Source organism: Monosiga brevicollis, genomic scaffold (assembly GCF_000002865.3).
Source record: "Monosiga brevicollis MX1 MONBRscaffold_16 genomic scaffold, whole genome shotgun sequence".
NCBI lineage: Eukaryota > Choanoflagellata > Craspedida > Salpingoecidae > Monosiga > Monosiga brevicollis.
Window position 1 is genome coordinate 694,186 of NW_001865053.1, and position 10,478 is coordinate 704,663.

At 53.6% G+C, this 10,478-nt stretch overlaps 2 protein-coding genes across 2 annotated transcripts in view; one reads left to right on the forward strand and one right to left on the reverse strand.

Annotated features, from left to right (window-relative positions):
• Window positions 1–1,191: 1,191 nt before the first annotated feature.
• MONBRDRAFT_26965 (uncharacterized protein) lies at window positions 1,192–7,581 on the forward strand (the record flags this gene model as incomplete). The annotated part of the gene is made up of 23 exons (XM_001747289.1): window positions 1,192–1,324; window positions 1,429–1,570; window positions 1,681–1,807; window positions 1,908–1,997; window positions 2,118–2,290; window positions 2,446–2,469; window positions 2,645–2,756; window positions 2,916–2,987; window positions 3,109–3,158; window positions 3,457–3,790; window positions 3,904–4,023; window positions 4,126–4,257; window positions 4,383–4,511; window positions 5,096–5,184; window positions 5,304–5,376; window positions 5,486–5,524; window positions 5,598–5,686; window positions 6,066–6,156; window positions 6,234–6,317; window positions 6,433–6,494; window positions 6,631–6,725; window positions 6,822–6,952; window positions 7,117–7,581. 23 exons carry the CDS (start codon window positions 1,192–1,194, stop codon window positions 7,579–7,581), a joined length of 2,856 nt encoding a protein of 951 aa, XP_001747341.1.
• Window positions 7,582–7,788: 207 nt separating this feature from the next.
• The window catches only part of MONBRDRAFT_26966 (uncharacterized protein), a gene marked incomplete at both ends in the record, with an annotated part of 4,402 nt that continues 1,712 nt past the window's right edge, over window positions 7,789–10,478 (reverse strand). Inside the window, 10 exons of the mRNA XM_001747388.1 lie at window positions 7,789–7,842; window positions 8,028–8,145; window positions 8,293–8,353; window positions 8,472–8,616; window positions 8,886–9,086; window positions 9,300–9,449; window positions 9,564–9,686; window positions 9,772–9,929; window positions 10,044–10,068; window positions 10,199–10,374. Coding sequence (XP_001747440.1) covers window positions 7,789–7,842; window positions 8,028–8,145; window positions 8,293–8,353; window positions 8,472–8,616; window positions 8,886–9,086; window positions 9,300–9,449; window positions 9,564–9,686; window positions 9,772–9,929; window positions 10,044–10,068; window positions 10,199–10,374 — 1,211 coding nt within the window. The remainder of the gene's footprint in view (window positions 7,843–8,027; window positions 8,146–8,292; window positions 8,354–8,471; window positions 8,617–8,885; window positions 9,087–9,299; window positions 9,450–9,563; window positions 9,687–9,771; window positions 9,930–10,043; window positions 10,069–10,198; window positions 10,375–10,478) is intronic.

Below are 10,478 nucleotides of genomic sequence, written 5' to 3' on the forward strand. Positions count from 1 at the left end.
TCCGCCGCATGTCCGCATGGCGGCCGTGGCCGTGGCACCCCCAGGCCCTCAATGGATCCCCGTGGCTGAAATTCCCCTGACTGAAATCGGTAGCCCCAGCCCTCACTCACCACTGCCAGACCACCGCCTGATGCACCTGGCACGGCTAGCTGATGTTCAGCTCCTGGTCCTTGCCATGGCTTCGCGGCCTGGAACGCTTTGGGGATTCGTGGCTGCTAATCGTCCGCTGCACGACTTGAAAAACCTCATCCAGCATCGTGCCCTGCAAATTTCTTGTCTGGATGGCCAGACCAAGCCCAAGGTGGGCACACTCCTGCCTGGGCCCGAGATCGTGCACTTCCACTGCTCACCCCCCACCAATTGTGCCAACGTTCGCTCATCGCCCTTAGCTGATCTTGAGCGTCTTCTCCAGCCTAACCCACGCTGCATGGTGCAAGGTTGCCGCGTTGCTCAACATTTCTCCATCTTTTATGTAAGTCGTTGTTGCAACGAATGGTGTTCACGCACATTGGGCAGCGCTTTGGGACTCGTGTCTTGACCTTTGCATCGTTGTTTTTGCCCAATGTCACCTCAAACATGCAGCTCCAGGCCGCCGCCAACACCACAAGAAGCCATGCGAGCCCTCGAGCAAGTGTCGGCCCGGGCTGCACCCACGGAATCGGCTGATTCAGTACGTGCATATCTTACACTGGCACCCCGCCATTCACCGCTGGTCTGAGCAAAATATCTCTCCTCCAACAGTTTTCAACCTTACCTTGGTCAACTGCTCGCTGCGCTAGTCGCTCGCTCCTGCAGCACTACAAACCACCCTCTACGGCTACCAGCTGGCGGGATTAAAGTGGATGTTGGCCCGTGAGCAAGAACCTGGCGCCGCCATGATGTTCGCACTCGGGTCTTGCTTTCTTTCAGCCTTTCGTCAGCCGTTGCCTCAGACTTTAGAGCCACGTACCTCACGCCCTTTTTTTTGGGCCCCTATCTTTTGTTGCGTGCTCGCGATGGTGTCGCCTTCTCAGCCCATTATTTGAACGGCAATCCTCCTATTGGGTGCATTGTTATACCCAACAGCCTTTCTGCGATCCACCCAAGATATCCGTTCGGGGTGGTAGGTCTGTCTGGGTTTGGATCCAGCCGTTGCGTGCGATGCACTTTTCCTGGCACTCTGTCATCCTGCACCACTGATTGCTGATAGGCATGCTCATCGATGATATGGGAGTTGGCAAGAGCCTACAGATGCTGTCCCTCATTGCGGCCCACCCTGCTCCACGCGGTGCTGTATGGGTGCCCACTTTGGCGAGTCCCCCCGAGCCTAGTTCAACACAGCGTGGTATGTGCATCTGGGTTCTGCTGGTCTGAAATGCAGCGAGGTTATAGCGCAGCGTATTGTATTTGGTATCACCAGTGCATGTTATGGACAATACGCCTTGCTAGATCGCGTGCAGCGGTGCTATTGCGGAGGCAAAGGCGATCCAGCCGACCCGCATCCGGATGAGACCGTGCGCTGTACTGGGTGCCGCGTTGTGCATCATGTGTTTTGTGCTGGGTTCCAGTCACACATCGAGGCTTTCTACGTGTGCGTGGACACCCTTGCCATGAGCGCTCGCCCATCAAAGAGCTCATTTGCATGCGCAATTCTCTGGTATCGCGACGGTAATCTGGTTCATTCTGGGTGCAACACGGCAGATGTCTATCCTGCATGGCCGAGCAGCAACAATTACAGCAGTCACGCATACCTCTTGGATGCACTCTAATTGTGGTTCCCCAGCATCTGCCACATCAATGGCTTGAGGAGTGCAGCAAGCATTTCGCGGTTGGTGATTCGATTCTGAGTGCGCCGATCAAGCCAGACCAAGCTTGACTCTGCAATGCTTGGTGCCGCCTCATCCACCATCTCATGTGCTTGCTGGCAGCCGAGCACCTTTCGCACGTTTGTTTACCGAGGCGCCGTTGAGGGGGCCCAGGCCATTCGCCCCGCTGAACTGGCTCAATACGATATCGTGGTAAAGGGCGTTGCTGATCCGATCGCTTCGAGCGGGACCTGATTACCGGAATTGAGCGGCTTTGCCGATGAAAATTCTCGCGCCCATGCGTTGGTCTGACCCGTGCACCATTGTGTGTAGCTGACGACCTATCGTGTACTGACGGCCGAGGTGCACCATGCGCCCAACGCACGCCGGCCCAAGCGCTATGAGAAGATCATTTCACCACTCCGTCTCGTGCGCTTTTGGCGCACGATTTTTGACGAGGCCCAAGGCATCAAGGGCGTCAATACGCACATTGGGGCCATGATATCGTAAGGCCAGCAGTAGTTTTTTTTCTGACTTGCCTGCTCATGATTTGCACCCCCTCACACGCCCAACCCCAAGCTTGCTCGTTGCTCCTTTAACAATAAAGCTGTATGTGTCCGCAAAGCTCACGCTGGGTATGAACATTGCACTTGAATTGCAGGGCGCTGGAGACAGAGCACCGGTGGTGCGTGACTGGAACACCCATATCAAGCGACGTGCTCGCTGATTTACATTGGCAGCTTCAATTCTTGCGCTTGGAACCTCTGACCAAGGAGATAACTTGGCGTGGCTGCAGAAAGGGACCCAGACCATGGGCTGTGGTCTGTCCTGGGCCACTTTTGCCTTCGCCGTAACCGCAGCATCAATCCATTGCCGCAGCAACATCATCACATTATATTGCTCAAGTTTGGTGCTATTGAGCGCGACGCATACAACGCTCTTGGTCACAAGCTCAAAGAACACCAGCCCGCGGTAGGTACCCCCTGGCCCGTTGTTTTCGCGCCCGCAAGGTCGCGGGTGCAAGGTGCCTGCATCTGTGATGCTGTGATGGGCCGTTGAGTGCCACCGTGCCACTTTTGAGCCTCACTGCGCTGCGTTTTACACGCCGCTGCGCACACTTCACTTTCTTAGTTGCTGGCCAAGCTATTGGCCCACACACACGTCGGCGATGCTGAGCAACTCCAAGACCTCTTCGTGACCGAGGTCTGTTGGTTGGCCTCACTTGCATGCCATGATCCAAGCAAGTCATGTTCTTGGTCTTTGACGACTTTCTCACTCACACGCTGAATGTGCCGCCGGAACTTGGATTGACACGCTGCTACAGCTTGGGTCTGAGGCACGCAAAATGATCCTCAAGCCTTTTACAGACTTGAGGTAGCATGTGTTACTTGGTGGTGGGTGCGCGTGCGTTTCACTCTCATGATTGATTTATTCTGGCCTCTGGATCGTACAGGCGGGCTTGCTGCCATGTCGCAATCACCCTAGGTCGCCAAGCAGGGCGGTTGGGCGTGGCCCAGCTCGGCGCTGTACGTGCGATCCTTCTTTTCTCTTTCTTCGTCCTCGCTGTTGGCTGTACCTTCCCCATATTAATCCTCATGATGATTTGTGCAATACTTTTTTTGAATGGAACCCGAAAGGTGCTCAGCGCACGTATTGCTAATCAGCGTCGCAGGTGTCAAGAGCTGCAGCGCAGCATGTTGCTGGCTATCAATGCTCTAGCCGGGCTTGATCTGATACAAAACAAAACTGAACCTGCACTGCGGCTCTACCGCGAAGTCATCACACGCAGCTTTGCTCCAAACCTACCTTTTAAGCCCGATCGCTTCCAAGCGCTGCACGCCGTTCACAATTTCCTCGACGTGGCTCATCGATCCGATGCGCCTCCAGTCGAGGCCGCAGAATTGGCAGACTATGCCGAAAAGCGCACCTCCCTTCGCACCAAACTAACGTCAGAGGCGCGCTTGGCCGTCGAGGCTGCGCACGGCGAATGGCTGCATGCTGTGAGCGTACGTGGCATTGCACGCAAATATGCGGGCTGATACCCTTGCTCTTGTGGGTCGAGGCCGGGTACAGCTGACCATCCCCCCGGCTACATTTGCCGACTGGCCTTGCATGGCAGGAGGCCCGTGTCAAGGAGCTTCGGCCATTGTGCCTCTGGTTCATCCCATTGCTGACTCTGGCAGCAGAGCGTGAAGCGCACGGGCCCCGAATTTTGGCTGACGTCTGGCGGGCTCTCGAAGTACGTGTTCTTTTTTTTTCAAAATGGCGTCAAATTTTGGTGCCTTGTTCGTTGACAGTCCTTCATTGGGGCACTCTGAGTTCTCATATCATTTTGCACCAGGCCCGGTCTCAAAGCGGAGGCAACTGTTTCATCGATCAAAGCAGCTTGGGCACGCTCAAACATACTATCGCTCAACATATGGACAAGCTGTGGAAGGCGCGAGATGGCGCTCTCCAGCTCTTGCAACGTGCGGTACGTGGTGTTTCCTGTCACCTCTTGTCGATTGTATTTGTGTACACGGTCACACTGCTGTTACTTGCCTGCTTTTTTTTTGTTTGTCTTGATGGGTATTGCTTTGTGGGGTATATGCCGTGCAGCTCCGCACTCCGACCCCTGAGGAGGTGATACACGCGGCTACTTGCAGCAACTGCCGCAGCACCAATCATCCGACCGTCCCGATGCGCCCGTCCACGGAGCCCTGCCTACTGTGCCAATGCGACCGCGCGGTACATAGCTTTGAGTGCACAGTTCTCTCAACGCCCAGCTCCAGCATGGGAATCGGTATGGCTGGCCCCAGCATTGATGCAGACGAGACGATTCTCGTGGTACTCTCATGGTTGTGCCGTGCTCTCAACCTGGCTCCCAGGTCAGCGTGCGGCCTCAGACTTTGGTGGAATAGCACGAGCGACTGACCTCACGCCCAGCGCCGCAGCTCTAGCCCTGAGTGCGGTTGTATCGAGCCTCCACGGTCTTGGTTATCAGCTGCCGACAGAAGCGCGTGCCGTGGAGCGGCTCTTTCGTCAATTTTTCCCAAATGCAAGTACCTTTCTCAATTCTTAAATAAAGGTACATTCCTCTGCTTTCTAACGTTGTCTTCTCATTGGGCCGGCCTATCACTGTCATCACAGGAGTTAATGCGCATGCATCGTCTGATCATCGCACTTTACGATCGAGTCTCCGTCCTCGATGAATTGGCGTCGTGTGTATTGGTGAGCGAGCAGAGGGCCAGAGAGTGCAAAGTGCAACGGCATGCTTGTGGAGTAAAGTGGGGGTGTCCACCTAAAAACGGCATCTGTTTTGGCAAGCACAGCGCATAGATCTGGCCCCTGAAGGCTTTGAGTGGACCGATAGCCCTACACATTACGTCTTTGATGTTGAAGGCGATCGACAGACCTACTCGTAGGTCTAGCGTTGTGGTGTAGCCCATCTTATTAAATCCTTAGCTACCGGCGGCCAATGCCTCGGTGTCTTTGGCCCGTTTTAGGAGTTTATGGCTCTTCCTTCATTTCATGCTATAGGATGCAGCTTGAAGCCAGCAAACATGAGCTGGAGAATAATGCTTGGCGACAGCTCACGTATCTGACGGGCACAGTACGTGGTGTTTGTTTTTGATGAGGACAAAATTTTATTGATCGGATGCTGTGGAGACACAACTGGCGTCGCTTTTACCCACCTGCTGCATCGTGGTGCTCATGTGTAGGTAGCACGGGAACTGGTGCAAGAATGCCCCCTTTGCTACGTAAGGTTGTTTGGACACTCGGCACTGCAGTCATGTCGCTTTAAACTGACTGGGATTTGATGCTCTCACACAGGAGACACGACCCATCAACTTCTTGCTTAATTGTGCGCACCACGTTTGCGCAGCCTGCTTTGCGTCCCTGAGCCGCGGCGCGCAGCGGCGGTGCGTCCAATATCCTTGATCACATGGCATCCCTACCTCAGCCTACCACAGTCACCCTGCTCAGTTTACTGGCGTTTGATAGAAATGTACTGTGCCCAATGTGCAAGCGCTCAACACCAATTGCCGAGGCGGAGCGCGTGCAGACTCAAGGAATCGAAGCGCCTCCTTTGGAAGCGCCTGCAACCTCCACCATTGGTCCTCCGAGTACTACTTCTGCTGCCGCTACTGAACAGGGCTCGCATCTTGTTGTGGAAGCCAGTCGCGGCCTTCCAATATGGGCAGTCTCTGAAACGCTGGCCGGCCAATCCAGGTCGGTTGATGCGACACAAACATCTGCTTGCGCAAGCCAAACTGAACGTGCTGGTTATGTGCCTACTAGTGCAAAGTTGGAGGCCGCCGTTCGGCTCATCAAGGGCTTGGTGAAGCACGAGCCCTCAGCAAAAGTGCTGGTGTTTTCGCAGTGGCACGAGGTACGCTGGCACAGGGGAGGGGACCACAAGAAGGCATGCATCACTTCTTCAGGCTCAAGATGACTTGGACTTTGTAGGTATTACAACTGTTTTGCAAATTTGCCGAGCACAATGGGGTACAAACCTTGCTGATGAAATCAGGGCAGCAGGGAGCCAATGAGGTACGTCGAACGACCGGCAACTCTGGGCAGCTTCGGGCTAGACCAGGCAATATGTGGGTCAGATGCGTGACGCTTGCATCCTACTGCTTGGGTTCATTCTACATGGTGTGAGCAGGTGCAACACTTTCAACATGATGCTCAGATCAAGGTTCTATGTCTTCGCCTCTCGCTTCACGGGTGCGTGCCAGGCTTTCTCTCTATAGTTGTCGTTGACCTCCCATTTTTCTGTCAAATAGCCTATAGCTGTTTTATCACGCCTTTTTCAGACCCATCTTTGACCGGGCTTTGGTAAACATGCCACCCTTGACGTTAGTGGTGCCAACGGATTGACGCTTACGGCTGCAAACCACATCATTTTGCTGGATGCGGAGCTGAATCCAGCCATGCGCGCACAAGCGCTCGCTCGTGGTGCGTGGCAGTGGGAATGTGGTGAATGATCGAACTTACATGTAGGAAAAAATGAGCATCAAAGAGCTCACTCTTGATTGTTTTCTGGGTGAGCAGTGCAGCGTGTAGGCCAGGCACGGGAAACACACGTCCATCAGCTTTTGATTGAAGATAGTATCGAGATGGGCATTTTTACTGCAGCTGAAGAGCTTCATGGGCGCGGGAGCGAGGTCATGGAGGGCCAAAAAGTAAGTCTTACCACTTTCGGGAGAAAGGAGCTCCTCGGCTGGCGAGCCCTGACCTGCCCAACCGCTCAACAAAGACTTCTGCAACCAAGTTTCCAACCTGCTCACCTGTGCCGTTTGTATATTCTATATTCTTGGTTCAACTTCGGAATCGGGGTGCGGCGTAGACCAACGAGTTGGAGGCGTGGCGTGTTCGTGATGTGCTGCGTTTGATGGCACCGCCGGCCGAATGGCAAGACCAAAACACCATTCAAACAGTGTCGCCAGACAAGGAACAAACAGGGACACCGGCGACCAGCATCACGACCGACACTGCGGCCAACACTACAACAAGCTCTGGTCGTCAAACCTCGGGCGAACCCCCTTCAGCAGCGCTGGCTTCTGTGTTGGCGCTCGAGTCGGAGCGCGAGGCACAGGAGCGATACTGGGCATCGCTTGTGCTGTATCACGGGCATGTGTTGAGTCGAGATCAGGCGATGCGCAACTTGCAGGTCGCTTTAAGCGCCGCTGAGCGCCAAGCGGCGCCAGGACCTGCAGTAGGAGCGCCGGTCAGCCTCCAGGGACGATCATTGGCTGCTGCCGTGGCGACAGAGCTGGCGAAGCTCCCATTGGCTGAAACCGCTGATAAGTAAAGCAAAATGATTGGGATTGACGTTGCGCCTTCTTCGAGGCTGTCAATATTTTGAACGATTGCGTGCAAGAGTTTGTCACCAATTGATGCCGCGCGTGGGAAAACGCAATGTTTGAGATCAAAACAATAAGAACGGGCTAGTCAAGAGTCAATTTGAGACACTCAAAACCAATTCCAGTTTATGCTGAGGGTTCGGCTTTGAGTTCAGTCACAGGTTCGAGTTTTTCAGGTTTGATCGCTTCTTTTGAGATGGCGGCTTCATCTGTCGGTTGGGCAGCATCCCTGCTGGTCGGATTAGTAGCTTGGAATCGCTTTAGAACGGCGAGTATGGAAGTGCGGAGAGCTGGCTCCTCACAAGCAACCTGTGTTTCTCACAAATCGGGTTGAAAAATGAATGAGGAGAATCATAATCATGGATGTACCAAGAATTCAAAGAGTGTAGCGTACCCGGAATGAGGGCATGCTGATGGTGGCCACAGCTTGGTCCACCGTGACGCGCAGCGTCGAGTCCGAATCGCGAACCACCGTAGAGCTCCCAAAGTAGTCGGAAAGCAAACGGCACAGGCTGGTGCATAATAAGCAAGCAAAAACAAGAAACACGCAGACCGAAAACAAGGCCAAAATGCATGTGTAAGTCAGCCTTCATCAAACGCACGATGCAGGCATGTGGATAATATGTCGAGCCAATAAAAACAGCATGCGTTTCACGTACGTGCTAGCTTGGGAAGTGTTTGATTCCACTTCCTTAGCATGCTTAAGCTGCGCGGACGCCACTGAAAGCACGGGTGGCGAATCCAGACGTAAGTGTTACAACATCGGATAAGGCTGAAGAGGGGGGGGGGGGGCGTTTAATAACCAAGCAGACAATTATGGGCATGGCGTGCTACTTACGTCGGATGGTGGCTGGAGAAGCCTCAACTTGCAATGCAGCCGAAATAATGGCTTCGGCCCACATGTCGCTTTCTGGGGAAGCGTCCCACTCTAGGCGGATGGTCTTGGCATCAGCTTGGTGTGAGACGCCGATGCAGCCCATAAACTGCCGCACGTTCATGCAGCGTAGGCGTGGTGAGTGTGTGGGCCAGGTTAAAAGCGACCAGGTCAAGAGCTGCGGAGCAATGGGCGCCTTCAACGCACAAAGAGAATGTCACCATGATCACGGGTCATCATCTCGATGGAGTCGTGGCCATGAACCTGAGACGAGTCAAAGTTGGGTGGCCCAGTATAGCACGTGAGGCTTGATTCAGGCTGCTTAGTGTGGCAGTTTAAGAAGGGTTGGATGATGACTGAATTGCTGCAATGGCTTACCTGCTCGAGCATGACCTTGAGAAGGCGCAGGTCGTATTGGAAGGGTAGAGTCTGGCGTTGACGAATGCGCGCCACGCGCAGCTGTGTAAATTCGGCTAGTTCATCGGGGTGCATGATCTTGTAATCAAAGGCCTTGGAGACGAGTACGCCGGAGATTCGACGCGACCCAGCGGCAAACTCGCGAGCCAGCTTGCCCAGCACCTAAACACGGTGACCAAAAGGTCCCCCCCCAAAAAAAATTCAGCAAGGAGGGTGAGATGGGCGCGGCTTTGCAAAAAAAAAAAAAAAAAAAAAAAAAAAAAAAACCAGGAAAAAAATGAATTGAAAAAAAAAAAAAAAAAAAAAAAAAGAAAGAAAGAAAAGAACAAAAGAAAAAGAAAACGAGAAGGCGGCTCGGTTTGGGGCTGGTGGTACCTTGGCGTTCTTTTCGCCACGGTAGTGAAAGAGCTGCTTCTCGGTATTTTTGGGGTTGTACACGGAGATGAGACGGTCTCGCTGCTCAAAGTCCTTGAGCACTGATTCTTTGAGCTTGCGCATTTGGGATTCTTGGCCGTGGACCAGCACCTACCAGGCAAACAAGGAACAAGTGAACAGAGCAGATAAATAAAAGCACAAGCTTGAATTTATGGCTCGAGGAAGGGACGGACTGGATGCACCAGCCCCAATGCCATGAATTACCAAGTGTTGAGGCTCAAGCTCGCCAATGAAATCACGATTTTGAATCGAGTCCACATGGGCATTGAAAGAGATGTTAGCAATGGTGCAGTTGCGGGGCACCGTGCCCCCTGCCATCGAGCGAATCTAAGAGGGGAAAAAGGGTGTGAGAGGATGCCATGACAGGCAAGTTGCGTCACGGGGGCCTAGGCAAAGTGTAGGGGTAGCAGACCTGTCGAGGTTGTTTGAGAAGTTCATGGGCCAGTGTGCCTTCTACGTGATAACCCGCCAGAATCACGCCGTTGTGACGATTGGGCGCCCAGCGCTCAAAGAGCTCGCGGGACAGCCCATTTTGTAGCATGCCAGGCGTGGCCAGCACCACCGAGGAGCCTACAGAGGTACCAGTGAGCGTGGCCCTCCGCGATACGAGATGGGAAGGCCCAAAGCTGGTACTCTTGTACTCTTGTGGCCTTGGGAAAGGGCTTTACAATTGCAAAAACCTACCGTGGTCGTCAAACTCGTCGAGTTTCTGGTTGATCAGACAAAAGTTAGAATGGCCATGCAAGACGCAATAAGTCCCAAGTGAGTCGGCGTGCACAGAAATAAGACCAAAGCGAGGAATGAGCGCAGTCACCACCAGCCATGCGCCACGGTCGTACTCGGAGGTTGTGAATGAACTGAAACTGAAAGGGGTTTGAAATCTTCATCTGCTGCTGAATCTTGGGGTTCATCATGTTGACAAAAGCTTTGAAGACGCCCATGCAGCGTTTGGCCAAAGCAGAGGCATAGTAAATGGGCACGTTGTGCAGTTCGGGATGTTGCTGCCAATATTCGTCTGCAAGCGAGGAGGGTGGGGGAGCGTGCCGAATGGCCGGCAAAGAATAAGACAAAACTCAAGACTCTGTCTAGGCCAGGACCTGGACCTTCAACAAAGGCAAG